Source organism: Syngnathoides biaculeatus, chromosome 18 (assembly GCF_019802595.1).
Source record: "Syngnathoides biaculeatus isolate LvHL_M chromosome 18, ASM1980259v1, whole genome shotgun sequence".
NCBI lineage: Eukaryota > Metazoa > Chordata > Actinopteri > Syngnathiformes > Syngnathidae > Syngnathoides > Syngnathoides biaculeatus.
The window spans coordinates 5,115,805-5,135,815 of NC_084657.1; the positions used below are offsets into that span (position 1 = coordinate 5,115,805).

Below are 20,011 nucleotides of genomic sequence, written 5' to 3' on the forward strand. Positions count from 1 at the left end.
TTTTTTCCACCTTACCCACACTGCTCTCGCTTCATCTAGAACTGATGAGAAATGTGATCACGTGCTACGCTACATGTTAAAATTGTAGTAATCTTTTTTTGATAGCCTTTTCTGTAATTGGGATAACTTCAAGTAGCATTTTTTTTGTTTGGATAGTTTAAATGCACAGTACATGATTTCCACCTGTGAGCACATGCATGCAAAACTGTTGTATTGCTGATCAGTATCGGGAAATCATTTATTTGCAAACCTTGAGCCAGTAACATCCTACAAACAGATAGCCTCTGACCTCTGGGATCACAATGTTAATCCTTTTCTGACCAGCAGCAATGTCTGATTATACTCCACCTGTCCATCAAAACGCCAGCCTCAAAGTTTCTCTGAAAACATCCCCCCGACCCTCCCAATCCATATCAGCTCTCCAGGTTGCCAGTCAAAGGAAAGAGCTGTCTCCACTCTGTGATGACTTTGGCATTTTGCCACTCATCTCCCCTTGGCTGTAGGTTCTGTGTAAACACTGTGACCTTCCTTATGAATACAAACGCTACACATTTGAAAACCTGAATGACACTTAACAGAGCACAGACCCCCGCCATAATATTGTTAACAAAGGTGGAATAAGATGTAATGTGTGTTTTTAATTTGCTCTTTAGCGAGCTTTTTACTGGTTCACAGGCGGGTGACATTTTTAGAATTTCTGGTCTATGCGGACAATTCAGTTAATGGCTTAGTGACTAAGTGAAGGTGCAGACAGGACTGAACCAGTTTTAGGTTTCATGCCTTGCGTTCCACAGTGAGTCAAAACCAAGTTCTTTGGCAATCCCAGCCTTGTCCTTGCAGGAGGTATTAGGATAGCAAACTGGGATCAGAAATCATTTAAGATGACATAATCAGTGGCACCTGTTTTTAACTTTTATAGTAGAATTCAATGACTTATCATGAATACAGGTTGTTGTTGAATGAATAATGCTGTACATAAAAAACTATACTAAAAGAAATACAAAAAAAAAAAAAAAAAACGGTCACTGTGCTTATAAGCGTACTTGTTCTCTGTTGACCACTTTGCAAGTTGTCCCAAGTGACGCAGAAGCGTGACTGCCATGCTTTTTTTTTTTTTTTTTTTTTTTTCTCTCCAGAGTACAAGTTGAGTAACTGTTTAGCATCTAAATCCCAGAGCTTTTTGTAGCTGTGATCCATCCTGTCGCTCAGTGTCCGGAGCACTTTAATCTTGGTAACCCGACCCTCACACACACCCAATTCTAGGCTCCCTTTAGGCTCTCCTCTTAAAGGTTTTCAGTCTTCTTTTATCAGGGGTCACGTGGGTTGCCTTTAAAAACCGCCGGTGACCTCAATTGGCCTGGAGAGAAAAATAAAATACAGCTAATAGGCGCATGTCCGATCCTAAAGCAGTCCTGATGCCTTTTAGATATTAAATGTGACCTCACATGGATTTTGTGTCCATGCCCACTCCGTCGATAAGAAAACTATGTTCTTTTCATTATGTCCGTGTCCATTATGCCCTTATTATATACATAGACATGGTAAATCACAACAAATGATGTTTCATCCTGTTACTACTTGTCTCCAACTAATCACCACCACTCTCAGACGCATTTGGGGGTTGTTTTTTATTGGCTTGTATTTAGGTTGTAAGGTTGAGTCCACGCACGCTCGTTTCTTGGCAACTCTGGAGCGTTAACTGGCCCCAGTAAGCTGTAAGCTGTAACCTGACTAGTTTCCTGGAAATAACAAGAGCCAGATAAGGAAATGAAAAGAGGGAAAACAGATGAACTTGCTACTTTGACCCCGCCCCCCTCTTAGAAGTACAGGAGCAGGACAGGGATGCGTACATTAGCTGACTTTATTGTAAGCGTACGGATGCAAAGGGGTTGTAAACTTGGTGGTGAGCATCTGTCTGCACTCTCTTTCCCACTTAAGTACTGTCGTCTTGCCTCGTCATTAAGTATTTGATGCAAGGATTGACATTTATATGCTTTGTGAAGGTTTTATTGGTGAAAGGCTCTGCATTCGGCTAATTGCGTATTGTCTTGTGAAGCTTCTAGACAAGCTTGTCATATGCAAGCCTCAAGTGCAAACCTCAAGCCTCAACTGAACATTAGGCCAATAACACGGTGTAACTAGTTATAATTTTAGGTTTGCATTTTCATGTGCATCTGCGAGCGTAAGATTGTACTCTATGTATTATAGTAATATGCACTAAATTCAAGTGGCATTTGTTTTTCTTTTTTGTTTGTTTTTTTTACCCACTGTCATTTCAAGCCCATGATCGTTTCTGTCCAAAACATTCCCGACAGTTACGCGCGCACACACGAACGCACATGCTCACACGTACAGCTGTCAACAACACGCACAGCTTGTGCTATTTGCATTCAGCTTCCACACATATGGACAGGGCTGTATTGTAAATGATGTAAAATACAGCACGTTACATACATTAATATTACGGTATGAATGTATTTTAGCACTGCGTTTTTAATTTAGCTTGTATTCTGTCTTTAAGCATTGTTTTGTTGTTTTTATCCCCACAAAGAAGCTTTACTGTCAAACCCCTGACTTAGAAATGGTTCGTGCATCCAATTTAAAATTCTGCCATGACGGATTTATTCCTGAAATAACTCCAGTACATGCTCTGCTTTAAATATTGTTCAATCATGGTATATCCTGAGCTTGTCCACTTACATGCTTTGCTCTCTTTGTGCAGTACTTTATATTACGAACGGGCAGTTAGGTACATGTCCTTGACTTTAATAAGGAAAATCAATACTTTTGTAGTGTGCTATTGGATTCTGGCATATAGGGCATCAAATGACATGTTTTATTGGTATTGTTTGTCAGCCAAAAGTAAAAAAATTGTGTTGAAGTGACATTTCAGAAGCTGTTTTGGATCTTAGGACCCTGTGTAGACCCTGTGTAGCAGCTCTCCGGCACAGTGTTGCTCCTCCTCACTTTTCCACATCCATCCCGTTTGTTTTGCCAACTATTTAAGATTGAAACCCACTCTTAAAGCACACGCTGTCCAAAAAATAATGGATGAACCTTGGAGATGTTAAAGGCAAGATGACCAAGTAATTGGTCCTCATTATTGCATTGCATAAGCTCGAGGAGAGATTGACTGCAGATGTCTGGTTTCTGAGCATGGAGCACGTGGGGAGAGGCCAGTAAGCGAGATGCAGAGGAGGAAGGGAATTGGAATGAGAGCCCCAGATGGTGGCAAATCACTGCATGCAGAGGGTTAACACAAGAACAAAGGAGCCCATCGGAGCTAGAGAAATGAAATGCTCTCCAGAGAGAGACTGCGACTCCTTTTGCACATTTTCTAGTGAGCTTTTTTGTCTCATGGAGTCTTTGTGTGAAAGGTAATTGGAAACAGTCTAAAGCGGGGCCTGCTTATACAATGATAGTCATATTGGCGGCTGTCAAATTCTACGCCTAGATAATACCGACAACGACCTTCAGTTAAGCCATACAATACATTTTCCATTTTTATCATCAAACTGTGCTCCCTTTTATTTATTTATTTTCCCGTAGCTTTTCTTATTGTTTCAGCTGATGAGATGTAATGAGATTAATACTGTGGTTGGGAAAATGGAGCATAACATTGACAAACTCACACTTATCCTTTTGTAATGACAAAATCGGAGTGGGGGGTTGCTGTTAGCAAAGAACTCAGCGAATCAGTCATAGTTAACACCCTAGTGTAACCAACTTCTGTTTCTGTTATTGTTTCCTTCCAATTCGTCGTCACTCTGTTGCTATACACACAACATAAAATCTGAAGCTACAACAAAGTTCTTGTTGAAACATCTCTTTGGCATTGTGAAAGAAAGTCACCCCTTTACTCCCATCACAGCACTAGCTCCTGGCTCCTTGAGTAGGAAAGCTCATTTCATGCATTTGACTATCTGCCATGCATGCATGCTGCGAAGCCCAGTTCACATTTTCTTTTCAGCTGTGGGTCTGTGAAATCACTCCTGAGTGGATTGGTGTCCTCTATGTGTGACCACACTCTATACAGTTGCTAATGGCATTTGCTATTGGAAGAATATTGTTGCGCTTTCTCACGGGTTTTGCCATCGCTGACTTTTCAGCTTGACATTCACCCCATTTTATTAAACACCAAGCGAAACAAGGGTACTCTCTCACTCTCCCCACAAATACTGTCAATTCTTGGTTTCACTTGCCAAGTTGAATGAATTTGAGTAATATCATGTTTAGCTGACATCGACCCTTGGTTGATTGTATTTTGAACCTATGGCCCACATGGAGAAGGAAGTGATCATCTTGGACAGAAGAATGTAAACACTCATTCACCACTTTCTGTTGAAAACTCAACTCTGTGTATAGGAAGCGATGTGAGACTGTGCTTCATTATTAGTGCTTAGCCTCTAGGATTTCCTTTTAGAAATGAGAAGTAGTAAGTGTAACACACAGTTCCGATACTCACCATGACTATAAATTTGTAACCACTTGCATAATCTTAGATCCATATCTGCTTTTGCAAAGATGACCACGTTCATTAATCACCACTCTCAGTCTGGCTGGAGGAGCACTGTTGTAGAACTGAGACCTTTTCTAGTATTAGCTACATGATTTAAATTGGACACCTAGGATTTGCATCTCCATCACTGTTACTATGCATCTCTATACAGTGTCAAAGTTAAGCTAGTATATCCACCCATCCATCTTACGTACCGTTTTTCCTTATTTGGGTCGCGGGTGTGCTGGAGCCTGTCCTAGCTGTCTTTGGGCGAGAGGCAGGGTACACCCTGAACTGGTCCCAATCGCAAAGTACATATAAATATAGTAAGTTTTTTTTGGGGTGGAGGCAGTAACAAAGACGATACTAATTATACCAACAGCACCGTCAGCAGTACCACCACCAATAAGCAGCAGATAAATATCAAGGCATACCTTGACTGCCATAGTAGGTGCAGAGAAAGACTGAGAGAAACCAGTTAGGAACATACATGGCTCATGATGAGTTGAGGATCGCGGGAAGAGAAGAGGAAGGGAAATTTGGTGCATCAAGGGAGATCCGCTGGAAGTCTATGGCAGCATAACTGAGATGAGCCAGGACAAGCCTGCGTCATCCCTGACTCTAACCTTCATTATAAAGGAAGTTTACTCTTAAGGAGAGTGCCTGTGTCTGCCCTCTGGACTATGTCTGGAAGATTGTTCCACAGGAGAAGTGCCTGATAGCTAAAGGCTGGATTTCCCGTTCTACTTTAAGATTTTTTTGGGGGAACCGCAAGTAAATGTAAACTCTAGAAATGTATCATTCTACTCCGCTTTTAAGCCACCACTCTAAGGTACAATTGTGCCTGGCCATGTTGTGCTTTACTAAGTTTATCAAAGAAAAAGATGGTTGGCAATCAGTCTAGGGTGTACCCTACCAAAGAGCCTCATGATTGGTTGTAAGCTGAGATAATAGTCTTTTTCAGTTTGCAACATTTTAAGTCCCTGGCTGCATCCCTGGCTCCACCGAAGGTCAGCTGAGACAGGCTGTATCTCAGTTTAACTTTTAGGACCTTAGACTCACTCCCTGGGAATTCTTGACTGAATTAAAACAGTTAAGTGCTTCTTTCAGTGAAGATACACCAGTAGTCAACTATTAGTCAGTATCCGTAGCCAGAGGTGCGCCATCTGTTGTATTTTGGTTGCTGTGCTGTTTGTGTTGAACGGGGGACGACATCTGGTCTGATCTCCCCTAGTCATGTAACTCTCTCCATGAAGCGACAAACATCCACACTGAAAGGGCTTAAGGGCTTTGAATCCATTGTGACCAAAGCTAGTTTATAAAAATATTATCTCGTATATATCTTTTGACACTATTTATGTACGAGCCATGTTGTGTTTTATCCTTAAGCCTCACACTATCTATTGTCCTTCTGTTTGAGGAGAGTGAAGTACATTTTTTTTTTTTCTAGTTCCATCCTCCCACTAAACAGACTAACGAGCAGTTTTGGCACAGATCTCTACTGGCTGCCCATTTCCAAACTATGGATACATAAAGTTCCGCACTACCATTTTTTTTCCCCTCTTCATCCGCAGTAGATGTACCATGTCCAATGGGCGCCACCTTTTTCATCATCTTAATCTCATTCAATTTGCTATTCATGCAGTTAAATGCAGTAATTCCAAAGTAACAGTTATTCCTGCTTTATTTGCATAAATCAGCCCAATGTCCACAGTCTTTTCTTTTTCCATTTGCATTGACCATCTTTTCAGTTCTACTCTAAATGTAACTACTCACTAGTTCATTATCAAGTTGGAGCCTCATGTATACAACCATCATTCTGATTAAAATGTCATAGTTTGGATTCTTTGAAAGGCTGTCAGCACTTTCATAATTTGCCTGATATCTACCTTGCTGTTCATATAACACGACCATGAGAAAAATCCATGACATGCCTGTTTTTTTTTTCTGTCTTCATGAGAAAGGGGTGGCTGAATATCCATTTCATCTTCAGACTAAGCTGTCTGTCTTTTACTGATTCATCTTTACTTTTACTATTACCAGTAATCGGGATACTTTTCTGTATATACAATGTCTAACTGGTGCTTACATATTTTTTCTACAATCTGCATTCACAGCTGATTTAGAACGTTCAATTCCCACTATGCATAAAATGTTGCTCATAAAACATTTAAAAAAAAAAAAAAAAACGCACCATTCTTTCTACTGTTCATTTGCTTCAGAAGTATTTCTGGAACAACATTTTCCGCGTCAAATTTTCCTTGGTAGAACATCATAACAGATTTAAAAAAAAAAAAATGAAAAAAATCTTTCAGCTACATTTAAAAAATGCATTTACTATTTAGGAGTACCTCTGCTTTCAGCGGGACAAAAGTAATTTTGTAGTGAATGATTGTCTGCAGTCTCACAAAATCAGAAGAGTGACATTTTTTTCCTGGTGGTGCTTTGCCCAGGCCTTTCCCCCAGTTGATTACGTTATTGGAGTGGTATATCCAGCCCAAAATATTTTTTGATTGATTGTAACTTAACTGCATGTTGTGATAAGCTCAAATGAAGATGGATTTTCAGTGAATAATGTGCACTTATCTTGCTGCTTGTTTATTGCCAAGGTATTATTAATGGCACGTGGGTCTTCTATCTTATAGCACTGGCTCATTTATAAACTGAAGCTAATCATAGTTTAATCCCTAGTCCTTATCTTCACTTGTCATTTTGGCAAGTTATAACCATAGGTGTTGTCAGTTAAAATTACACATGTGCAATGAGTCAATTGTTGTCTCTTGGAGGATTAAAGTAATTGTCTCCAAATTGTTTTTGGAGATACTTTTTAAATTGCTAGCTGTTTCAAAAATGAGCTCACTGCCATTGCAGTTATTCAACGTCAGTGGTCAGACAGAATCCAACTATGGCGCTGCAATGCAAACTGACACCACGTGTAACATTTTAAGGATTCTTAATATGCTAGGGAATGCTGACATTGATATATTACTCATTTCTAATTCTAGTTCATTAACACAGCAACAGAGAGAAATTCCTTAACTGTTGGCAACTTACAGGATTCTGCCAAAGTTGAGTAACGCTACTAATTAACTATAAACCAGTTTAAATTGCTTCAGAGAACATCATAGCCTGCTCATCTCAAGTGGTCCCTTTCTATCACTTAAAGCAGCCTGTTGCGTAACCACGGGTAGTGATGAAAGTATCGCAGCAATCTTTTCTAAAATGTCCCTAGCTGATGCATCAAATGTTGATCTGACCGGGCGCTATCTCAAGTGTATACCTGTTCTCTCTTTCAGTGAGGTGAGGAGGCGTTTATGAGGGAGGCATTTGTATTTCACAGCCGTGCATTGGTTGGATTATGTAATGTGTTGCGTAACCGCCGGGAGAAGGATCTCTTGCATTTCACGATGTGTAGAGGTGGTGTTTGGGTATATTGAATCTCCTTAGCTCACTTCAGTTGTAACATGAGTAAATTCAATGGAGTCAGTATGATGCAAGTAGATCAGCAGGCCACTCATTTTAGGTAAGTAATAAATAAATTATACAACATAGTGGAATCTCGAAATCCGAAACGGACTTCGACCCAAAAATCGGCGTTAAAAGATGCCTCTGAGCTCGACCCAATGCTCGGCAGTCATAGTGTGAGCAACCACATTCGGGAGTGCTTCTCAAGATTTTTCAAAGTTTTATTTTATTTTTCCCAGTACTTTCTTTGCCATGGGCCCAAAGAAAGATAACAGTCCTACCAGCAGCAAAGGAAAAGGAAAGTTGAGGAAACTACAGTGGATTTATTCAAGGAGATAATCGCAAAGCACGAAAATGGCGTGCGTGTTTTCTATGGCTCTTGCTTATTGTTGTCATATGGCTAAGTCGACTATTTCAACTATCTGAAAAAATAAAAATATAAAGAAGTGACTAGCATTACAAAGGAAAGCCCCCCGAGAATAGAAGAAATGGAGAACCTATTGGAAAATTACCCTGTCAAATTATGGAGGGTGACTTCGGCGTAGCACTTCCTCCTTTCCTCTCTACATCCCTCCACCAATGCCAAAACACTGCGAACCAAAAGGTAAATGACGGACACTGAAGTTGCTTTAAATGTATGCATTTTTAATTGTTTGAATGCAGGGTGTACATGTTTTTACATAAATTGGAATTAAAATGGGAATTTACTATTTGAAGGTTGGGAACGGATTCAACTGATTTAACATTATTTCCTGTGCGGAAGAAATGTTTCAGAGGTTGAACAAATCGGACCTCGAACACTTCACAACAACAAATTATGATCGAAATTCAAGGCTCCGGTGTGTAAGTGTGTCTGTGTAAATATATAATAAAAACGGACAAATGTTTAGCTCCACTTTGAAACGTCGTGGTGAGGTTTTCTTGGCCTGCCACTTCCACGCCAGTTGTCGTGACAACACAATTCTCCCAATGCTGGATAGAGGCTGATTGTCCTCAACTCTCATTTGATCCCTCAATTAATTTTTATCTGAAGTAGACTTCATCTCGTAATGAGGTTGTGATCGCAGACCATTTTTTTTTTTTTTTTTTTGGTCCCCAGTTTTTGTTATAGGCAAAAGAAAAATGGGAAAGCTGACATGGGTTTTAGATGCTCAACCTATCATCCATTAGCTTTCAAATTACTGACCTGGATGAGACTGAGAATAAAATGATTGCAGGTTACAATGCATGTATTAATGAGGAGCTACACTCCATTCCATTTTGATGTGATTGACACATCCGTCTGTATGATGAGCGAGAACTGGGTCACTGGGTCATACCGTGTGACTGACTAGTTTTAATATCACCATAATTGTCATTGTCTGAGAATATAGACTATACTGTACCATTATTTCAACATACTATATTTGGCAAATGGTTTTCTTTAGTATCCAGAGGAAAATATAAAAATTTTTGGATTAAAAAGGGCTGATTAGAAGAGGACGGAGCCTGTGGGTGGCCTCTGAGATGGTTGAAGAATGAAGTCGAGAGTACTGTAGTAGCTTTGGATGCTATTCAGCTTCAATTACAAGTGGAATGGTTCATAAAATGACAGTTCTCAGTTTTGTGGTCATGATTTTTGGTTCAGTGTAAGTGGACTGTTGGGAAAATCAATGACGTCTTTTATAATTAGGTTAAAAGTGAAAGAATGAGGCAGTCGAACATTTGACACATTGTGGCAGTAAGAGTAGGTGAGATTCTGGCTGCAAAACACGAGGCATTGCTCGAGCCAACTTGCTTTCTGTGTATTTGGCACTGAAAGCCAAAATAGAGGCTTATGTGTAAAACGGAGGTTTTTACATCCCATTATCACAATGAAAAACCTTCAGCATTCTTGTAGGTCTGGTGGAGTATGCCCTCGTGAGCTGCAGGGGGCAGGGGGGTGTGGGGGCGTAGCAGCAGCACGAGAGGACCGCCCCCTCAAAACAGGCGAATTTGAGCAAAGCTTAAAATAGACATTGACATTGTAGGAAAGAAATGTCTCCTTTATGTATATCCCTACTGATGTTGGTCACGTTTGAAATCTATATTGATCCAATTTATTCATAATTTAGTCTAAAAATAGATTTTGTATAATTCGGCATCATAAAAGAACAAGCTAGATGGGTATCATTTTACAGCATTACCCTTAAAAGGCCTTTTAAATGGAAACATGTACTGTACATGAATGAATACAATATGCAATACGACTTTGATAATAAGCACTTGTTCCCGCCTCTATTGCGCAATCTGGTCACCTCTTCATCGCCGCTCCCTCCCTCCTCTTCTGTGCTCATGTAATCTTCCAGGTGGTTGCATGCAGTCAATTGTAGTTTTACTCTCCCGAGTAAATAATTCAAGCAGATCAGTAGCATGTCATCCTGGGAAGCTGCCCTCTCTTCTCTTCGTCACTCAAAATGGGTCATGCTGTACAGATGGCCTGGTCCCAGTCTCTGTGAGGGTACAACACGAACATACACAGTCGCAACACTGAATGAATCTTACTGCTAGAGGTGGAAACGTGACGGATTTGTTCCATCACTTGAAGCAAAAATAGGCTCAGGAGGTACACGAGGTGAAGAATTAGCAGCTGGCTCCAAAGGAAACTGTTCCTCAACCGAGCATTGTTGGACCACTGACTCGTGTGAACATGATAATCACATGAAGGGAAATTAGTGCTTCGGTAGCACGTGATAACGACAGATGTATTACTAGTTCATATGGGAAAAGGAAGACTTTACTGGTGTCAAGTACACTGCCACAAACAAGTGCCTTCACTATGTTCGCTGGTCTGTTGTTGTGCTTTGCGTCTGTCCTACAATTACACTGCAATGCTCCTTGTGCCAATAGATGGCCTGATTTATTGGCTGCGTACGATGGAAAATGGATGTTTGGATTAGTAAAGACTGTTACCTACATCATGGAATCACTAGTTATGCTGTCAGTATTATTATTCCAGATTCCCTTGACATCATGTAAGGATTTTTTTCATGGTAAGGAACAGTTTGACAGGATGCATATTTTCACAGGTTTTGAGGGACCAAATGAGACTTTACCAAAAACCATCCTGTTTTAGCACTCCGTTCGGGTACCAATCTCATTGGAAAGTAATTTAAAGAAGGTGGAGCTTTACACAATGCCGTTCATTGATCGGTGTGGTCATGGAAATGGAATGTGAAGAACACAAACTGCTTTCCACAAGCCAAGAACAGGAACACTGAATGTTGGCTGTCCTCAATCCTCTCTTTTATTTCTTTATTTATTCATTGCCACATGCTAAATACTTTGCAAGGCTGCATGAATTCATTTGTGTAAAATGGATGGATGATGTGAATTCCGGAAGATCAGTATTTCTAAAATCTAAATAATGTATTTGTCTATCACCCATGTATCCTTACCACACCCTGAAACCCAAAACAGGCTAATGAAATCCTCGTTCTATTTTCTTGCTTCCTCCTTTGCCTTTTCTACATTTGTTCGAAAGTGTTTAATAAGTGATGGAGCGGTGAAGCCGCTGAAGATCACCCCGAAAGCCTTAGATGAAAAGAAGATATGAATAATCTTTCAAGGAGCCTGGGGCTGGTTCCCCACTCTGCCAAACCCCTCTACCCTCCCACTTTTGCACTCCCACAGTACCTTAAGGGGGGGCTCTATTGGCAGCTCACTCATACGCACATGCACACCAAACACAAACTCGTGTTTAAACGAAAGCAGCAGGAATGATCAAAGAGGAGGAATGGGTCACCTTTCAAAGACCGTTCCAATTAAATCTGATTGAATTATCTGATCTTAACAGCTCGCAGCTATTGATGCAATGCAGCTCTACCTATAAACCAATCACAGTTCTTACAGCGGGGGGTCCTCACTTTATATAACAGGGTCCAGTTAAGGATAGTTTGGAACATTGTGTATAGAATACGTTGAAACTCATCGGAATACATTTAGCACTTGGTCTTTTTGGGGAGCCCAGTCAGAAGACCAATACAATAGTCAAGTCTCCTTGAGACAAAAGCATGGATGAGCTTCTCCTGGTCTGCTCAACACATGCAGGTCTGAATCTATCAGCACACCAAGGTTTCGGACTTGGTGTTTGATAAATGAAATGAAATGACTGAATGTGTACCCCTTTGCCTGTATAATGTACTGTATGTTGAACTAAAATTATAGTTACGATGAACCAAACCGTCATAATCATTCAGTCAGCTGATGTGTGAGGTCACGCCGAACCCACAGAGATGAGTGCTCAGCATCCCAGCCGGCACCAGCAACCATCACAGAGACCACATTTAGCAGCAACCACTTTTTATACGCTTATTACCACTGGCACTTTTATCTTATTGAACTTCTCTCTTCGCATTTCGTCTTTTTATCATTCTGATGTTACAAACAGCTCTCGTCCTCCCTTGTATTTATCGCTACAAAATACTTCTGTGTGAACGTCTTCCCAAAAATATGTTCTTGCGCATGGTAAATCGCACTACCCACTAAACCCAAGTAGCATGAAATGATTTGGTTCAGACAAATATTATCCCAGCACATTGCTTTCATGTTCATAGCCCACAATTAAATATGTTGTAGGGTGTAGCTGGCTTTGGGGCAGCTGTGGCAAAAGTCTGCCCACAGCACATTTTGTCATACAGGCAGTGGTGTGAACCACAGTCTTGTGTTATCTTGTCTGTTGGTACGCTGTACATAATGTAGACTTTTTCTAAATACTGGAAATAAGGTATGATCCCCGTCAGAGAGGGTGGGAATCACTCAACGAAGTATAGATGTTCATTACATGATGTTGATGTGATGGGGCGTTTTGGACTCCGATTGACCCCGTTTTATAGACTGCTAAAAGAGAGGGAAGTCATGCAAATGGTATAACCTTGACTTGAGAGCGAGAATGGTTCCGAAGACAACTCCTTTCTGACTCCTCACAAAAGCAGATCAACATATGGAGCAGTGAAGATTACACCTTATTCTTACACAGCCGTCTGTGTCCATTTGAAAAAGCAAACCATACAATAAGTGGTTACTGACGGTGTGGTGGTACAGTCATCTGACTTCAGTGTAGGCAGCATGGGTGAAGTTCCTCCTCAGAGATGGCGGGGCTAAGAGTGTAAATGGTTAATGCGTCTATAAATTAGACCTCAAAATGGCACCTATCTGTGCAGCCGCTTCAGTTTGGTGCTCCCTACTACTATGTTTTTGTGTTTTTCATTCATCACTGCACTCACACACACACGAGAGAAGACTTGCTAACCATTAGGGAGTCTACCCCGGAATTTTTTTTTTTTTTTTTTAACAACTTTCGCAAAGTTTTTTCCCTGAATTACTCACCGGCGCAGCGACTGCGACCACGTCTGACCACGGAAGCAAAGGCAACATGACAGAGGGAAGCATGCCGGGATCTAAGTAAGGCTACACAAGAGAGGGCACAAATTGGCGTTCCCATCGATTCATCTCACGAGTCTAGGCTCCCTTCCCAATAAAATGGGCTAGCTGCTTCTTCTGATAAAGACCAGCAAAGATTTGGGATGTTCTGCCGCCCTGTGCTTCACAGAGACATGGCTGTGCAAATACATCCCTGACTAAGTCGTTATGCTCCCTGGCTTTTGAACTTCACCAGGCGGACCGCGTCGTGGAGTTGTTGGGGAAAACAAAAGGCGGTGAGATATCTTTATCAATAAAAAAATGGTGCACGAATGTGACACAACTCAGCAGACACGCTGCAGACCGCTTTTAGAGTCGCTGTTCCTGAACTGTAAGCCATCCTCGCACCACGTGAGTTTGCCTATTTCATCCTTGTCGGTGTCTGTTTTTCGCCTTAAGCTAGCATGAACGCAGCACTGCTAACGCTCTAGGAACAAGTAAACAAGTGAGGAAAAAAACACCCAGAATCATTCCTCGTTATTCTCTGAGACTTTAACATGGCTAAACACAACCACGAACTCCATTAATACAAGCAGCGCACAGACTGGGAAAATAACTCTTTCGACCATGCTATACCACAGTAAAAAACCCATTGTGACATCCTTGCGCTTTCCTGGGCTCCTATGATCACTGCTTAATCTACTTCATACCTACGTGCATACAGGCAAGTGCTTAAATGCACGACGCCTTCAGTCAAGCCATTGGAAAAAGTGGACCAACGAGGCAAAAATAGGATTTCAAAGTGGTTTTGACTGCAGAGTCTGGAGTGCCTTTGAAAATCCAGCTAGCAACCCAGACGAATATATGGATGCTATTACATCAAATGTCAGGCATTTGATTTCAGAGGTTCCACCGTGTTCACGTGGAGTAGAGGGTCAGGCTGTCGACTGATTCATCTCTGCAGTCCGTTTTTATTTATTGATTCCTGTTCATTGAGTGGAAAAACCCATTTGACCATCAAAATCATGGATCTGAAATGCATAGTTTGGTTCCCAGTGTTTTGAACCGCTCTGCCCAGGACTGGTTTTCACATTTTGGGGTTTGTTAAAATGTTTTGCTAAATGTATTTTGGTTTTGTGGAGGAAAGTTCAGCTCCTTGCCAGCACTGGCTGCTGCCCCTCAATAAGTTGTCCAATCAGGAGAAAGACGGTATTGTAAAAGGCAAGCTTGAGGTGATTCACTGTCATGGAAATCTAATAAGTTACATTCCCCTCTCTTGAGCGTTCCATTTGTGTCAAAACAAATTTTATTTGTAAGTTGTGTTTTATGGATGCTAAAGAATGTTATCAAGACATCCACCCAGATGATAGATATACATCTATTTTTTTCCCCTCTTCTCTCATCTAAACCAAAAATATCACGTCTCTCTTGGGCTTTTCTTCCCCATCATCCCACCTCCCACAAAAAACGTTTTCCCAGACATTCTTTCCAAAAATTGACGCAAGAAGTATGTACGTCTCCTACTTGTAAATGTTTGGGGTTAATAATACGCTCCAACAGGGGTTGGCTAAGGTCTCTGTACCAACAAGATGCCTACATTTTCACAGTTGAACCTCACTTGTTTGGCACTATGATAACATATCTGCTGCACTATTAGGAAAATTGTAGAGACTTTTTTTTTTTTTTTTCAGTAATTGTTTTCCATTACATTTGGAATTCTATACATTCTGTGCGCACTTTGATTACAATCACAAATAACGGCCTGGATCTTGCTGAGGGAGTGTGCATGTTTGCGCGTGTGTGTGTGTGTGTGTGTGTGTGTGTGTGTGTGTGTGTGTGTGTTGTGTGTGTGTGTGTGTGTGTGTGTGTGTGTATCTATAAAGAGAGATTTTTTTTTTGTGCACTTAAAAATAGTGGAAACATTCAAAGGGGAGATGCAACAAGCAAGATTTTAATGCAGCCATTCATACACTGTATATGTGACGTATGACCACATAAACTTACCTTGATATCCACAGCATTGGCGCCTTGTCGATGATGTCACAAGCAATTAACTTCTGGTTATTACTGATCAGTGCGTCCCAAAAACTCCATGCAAGTATGCCTAGCTTGGGCAAAGCCATCGCTGACTAATTTAACTATCATATCATCAGCCCCCAATCTTATTTTTCTAATTTTACGTTGGGCATGTCTCCTTTTGAGAGGCATATTTTGACAAACTTGTAGTTACGTACACTCAAAATATTACATCCTCCAATGCATTCGACTCAAGACTTTCCACTGTAGGTTGTGTTTACCATGAGTAAGTCTTATTTTACAAGCTACCTCATTATGACGTTTAAGGCCGGCAGGAAGACTTTGTGAATGTAACCTAGTGTCTTTTCTTGAGTGGAATATTTCGCCCTCTCGTACAAATGGAATGCGAGGAATCAGATGGAGATGGAGTTTGACAGGCATGCGCAGCCTCCTGCGCCTCCATCGATCAATTTAGGCCCCTTTTTAAGAGCAGACTGCCCTTTCTCAATAAAGACGGTGATTTGCTTTTGACTTGTCATGGATGATGTGAGCTGGTGTGTGTGCACGGATGACTTTTTGATGTCAGCAGACAGGCGTAGCGTAAAAGGTTTGAAGCACATTCATGGTGACTGACTTTCCAAGTGGGGAAGGAACACTGTAAATGAGAACTATTGCACCGTGGTATCTGTAGCAAAAGGTTCAAATAATAGGCAGGCAGAGAGAGGAAGGGGGGGAGGAAAAGAAAACTGAGTTCATCTAAAGCACATTTTAATTGTTTTTTTTTTTTACATTACATCCATATGAAAATGTTCCTGCTATCCATATTAATTATTCCCATCAAGCATATATCTCCATCAAACACGATAGCTTTTATGTGTCGCATTGTTGGCTGCTCACTTCCCGCTATGGTGGCCCACTCTGGGAAAGGTTGACAAGAGGTCAAATGGCTGAACAGCAACACTGTACAGCACTCCGGCTCAGTGAGGGTCTTTGCCCCCCTCCGTGGCTTCCCCTCTGTTTTGGAGGTGTGTCCACCAACATCTGGAGAAGCACGGCCGAGCGCATTCACTCCCCCAATCTCCCTCCCTGTTCCCTCTCTCTTGCTCGCTCGCTCGCTCGTTCGCTTGGTTCCGCTCTGTCACGCTTGCGCTATCTGTGTTGGTAGTCAAACTGCACTTGCGAGGAGATGTTGGCAGCAGACTGTGGATCAAGCTCCTAGTTGGAATTATCGCCAAGCTTGTTAGGAAACCATGGCAACATCTTGTCCTCAGGCCATTCCTGTTTTTGTCATTTTGGAAGTAAAGATCTAGCAGAATCTACTGGAGACTTTTTTTTTTCTCTCCCCCCATTTATCAGTGTGAGTCTACGAAAGGATTCATCCTCTCCTCCTCTTTGTAGTCGTGCTTCCGTAATCTCTGTCTGTTGGAAGAGGACACCTGAGGTTTTGGGATGACTGAGATCCTCGTGTCGGATGTAAATATCAACTCGCTATGCGAGCATCTGGATCAGCAGTGCTGTGTGGACCAGAATCAACACAACCTGTCCGGGCAACCGCAGACCCCTGTACTCAAGAGACACACCAACACGGGGGCCAAGCTGTGGGGTCGCGTCCGCAGCAAACTACTCAGACAAAAGGTTTCTGGCCCGGAAATGCTCGCGAACACGCACGCAGACACATGCATGCTCAACTCCTTTTATCATTTTATCATTGATTTGTTGCTCCTATTCATCCCAATGTCACATGCATCTGTCTACTTTTTAGTTTAGTGTTGTCCTGCCCTCCTGGTGTCATTCAGTACAGAGTGGACGGTTGTTCTTGTCATCTGGTTTATTCAACCAATCTGAATAGTCTTTTATCAGTCGTCTTAAGCATCTTTTTAAACCTCAATTTCAAATTTCAAATGTCAATGGTTCTTTTCTGTTAATGGTCTTAATCGCCGCCACTACATTGTTGTGACTGTACTCTTTTCAAATGTAAAATGAACTAAACATTTATTCTCCATCATGACAACAATTAATTGAAACAATACTTGGACTTTAATCAGGAGAATGTGAAAATGTAAAAAAAAAAAGAAAAAAAAAGTCCAACATGTAATGGTAGAACGTTGGTGAAAATATAACTGTACAGCAAGTGGCATTTCGACTTTGTGACAGATCAGAGCCCCCTTGTGCTCAAATTAAGTACTGTCGCCTATTTGCCAGAGTTGATCCAATCCCCCTTCGGCATTTCACATGCTGCAACTTTGTTCTTCTTCATTAATTAACTGCAGATTTGCCTTCTGTTTTCCATGCAACTAACTTCCCAAGGGGACATTGAGGTTTCAACTTTGGTCTTGCTGCTAATTGGTTCATCACACACAGGGTTTTGTCGTCTTGGGTATATCCGCACGTGATGCATTGTTTTGGTGGGTGTTCATAAGTGCTTCTTGAGAATATGATTGTCAAAATTAGTGGTTTTAATGTTGCTGTGGAACTGTGATAGAAAACCATTATTGGGATTAAGGTGAAATGTGGAAGTGAATGACCTTGTTTTCATTTGTGTTTCCTACAAATAACCTATAATTTGTGTCCACACTTGCCAATTCAAAACAACATGCTAATGATGAATAAATTATCTCCAGTATTTAACAGAAGGCCTAAAGGAGGCATACAAAGTTACACTTAACGGGATAAAACAATTGCCTAATATAGTAGCCTCCGTGTTCTGACCCATAAGTGTTGCATTGATTCTTTCCTGTCCCAATCTCCTCCCTTCACCTAAATGTTAGCAGACGGCATGTGGAAGGTTGCGGTTGTGCGTTTCTTCAGAGTCAAAATGTGCCAATGTCACCCCCAATGTGTACCGAACTCTCATGTGAAGGTCCCATTCATCCCCTCACCCATATTCAAAGAGGCTTTTGAAAAGCCGTTTTTATGAGTACACTTGCAGTGCTTCACTTTCGTTTTGAGGCTCGGTTACTTTTTGATCTTATCAAGCCTGCTACAATTCTCTCTTTCTTTACCACCCCGATTCAGCGTGTCAGCTGCAGCATGATGGCGCTTGCTGTTTGACAGAGGATCACATACCTTCCCTGTTCCAAAAAAAAACAAAAAAGCCTTATGTGCTGCTGCAGCTTTTCAAGTTTCTCTCTGAGTGATAATCCTACAAAAGGTCCTGAGACGGATTTTAAAGCAGTACTAGATACATATGAATGGATGTTTTAATTTACTTTGTGAAATATTTTTGTAATTATTGATGTGACTGAAATATTCATTCTTTGACATTTCACATCTCTTCGATATGATGCAGTGCAGCGCTACACCACAGTAAATTATCCATACTGGTGAATACCTTTGTCATCTCATCTCTTCTGTTGTATGCCATTAGATTGTGCTGGTGTACCTAATGATTTGACCAGTGTGTGTGTGTGTGTGTGTGTGTGTGTGTGTGTGGTGTGTGTGTGTGTGTGTGTGTGTATATATATATATATACACACACACACACACACAATATATAAAGAATAAGAAGCAGACAGGAATTGTCCTTAAGCATTAGTTAAGACAAACTGAGATTTGATGAGGAAAAGGATGGAATTGCTGGCTTTGAAGAGTAATTGGACTAAAACAAGACTGTGTGAATGTGCCAAACTGACAAAAAAAAATCTGATGATGCTCATACTCAATTGTTGCCAGGGATTTGACTGTTCAACTTTTTTTTCAGTCTGATGACCTGTTTGCTGGATTTTTTTTTTTCCTTTGTCCCCTTTCAGGCAGCTTAGAGTTGAGAACAATAGAGCTGTCGTAACAGCTTACCCGTGGAAAACGACCAGATCCAAGCATTTTTATCTGCAGTTATTCTACTTTCTTCCCCTGCTGCATTTTAGCCCAAATACATTTTGATGAGTTCTGAGGGGACACAGGGGAAATTTAATTCATGTTATCGGTCCATTCTGGGTTTGGGTTAGTTTGTTTGTTTCCATCCGTTTCAACAATTATGTTTTTATTTTAATGGTATGGAATGATGAGTTTTGAAGAAGAAGATTTTTGTTCCTTCTACAGTGCTGGTAATATGCTTTGGCTTTTGTAACTGTTGCTAGCAATTTTCACGCCCACCTGATGATTTCTCACATCACACTGTTTGGTGAATCAGCGTTCAACAGTACCGGCAGTTAAATGGTAGTTTTGCATGTGACTTGATAGTTTATGGCTAAAATTGATCAGAACTACAACAAAAACAAGTGAAGATTTGCTCTTGCTTGTAAATCCAGTCTGACAGGAGGAAATCCATCTGAAGTTGTACTTGTTGGCACGCTGTTTTGGGGAGCCGCTGTCAAACAGCTGCTCGATCGATTTGTCAACTCCTCAGAGGCGATTTACCTCAGGATTACCAAATAGCTTTCAACTTGATATGTGTTATCGTTGGTAAAGACCATAAGTGAGAGACAAATAGTCAGACTACCGAATTTTCCTCTCAGGCCACAAAAAAAATATTGGTGACTATCAACAATCCAAGATCCTGTTGACTCATCAAAGGCGAGAAGCGCAGTCCTAAATCCTGCCCTTTTGCTGGCAAATGTTAGTTCCTGAGTATTTCTAAGCCACTACATTAAACCTGGAAATACAGTAAAGCTTCGGTTCTCAAACGTCCCCATTTTTGAACGAATCGGTTTTCGA

The 20,011-nt window shown here is 41.1% G+C and overlaps 1 protein-coding gene across 3 annotated transcripts in view; it reads left to right on the forward strand.

The window, feature by feature from the left end:
* The window catches only part of abr (ABR activator of RhoGEF and GTPase), a 107,600-nt gene that overhangs the window by 75,673 nt on the left and 11,916 nt on the right, over positions 1-20,011 (forward strand). The window contains exon 1 of one of the 3 annotated variants that reach the window (XM_061802852.1): positions 16,466-16,993. The exons of the other annotated variants lie outside the window; for them this stretch is intronic. Within the exon in view, the coding sequence (XP_061658836.1) occupies positions 16,808-16,993 (186 nt within the window). The 5' untranslated portion in view covers positions 16,466-16,807. Of the gene's footprint in view, positions 1-16,465; positions 16,994-20,011 lie in introns of those variants that run through there. 3 annotated transcript variants of the gene reach the window in all.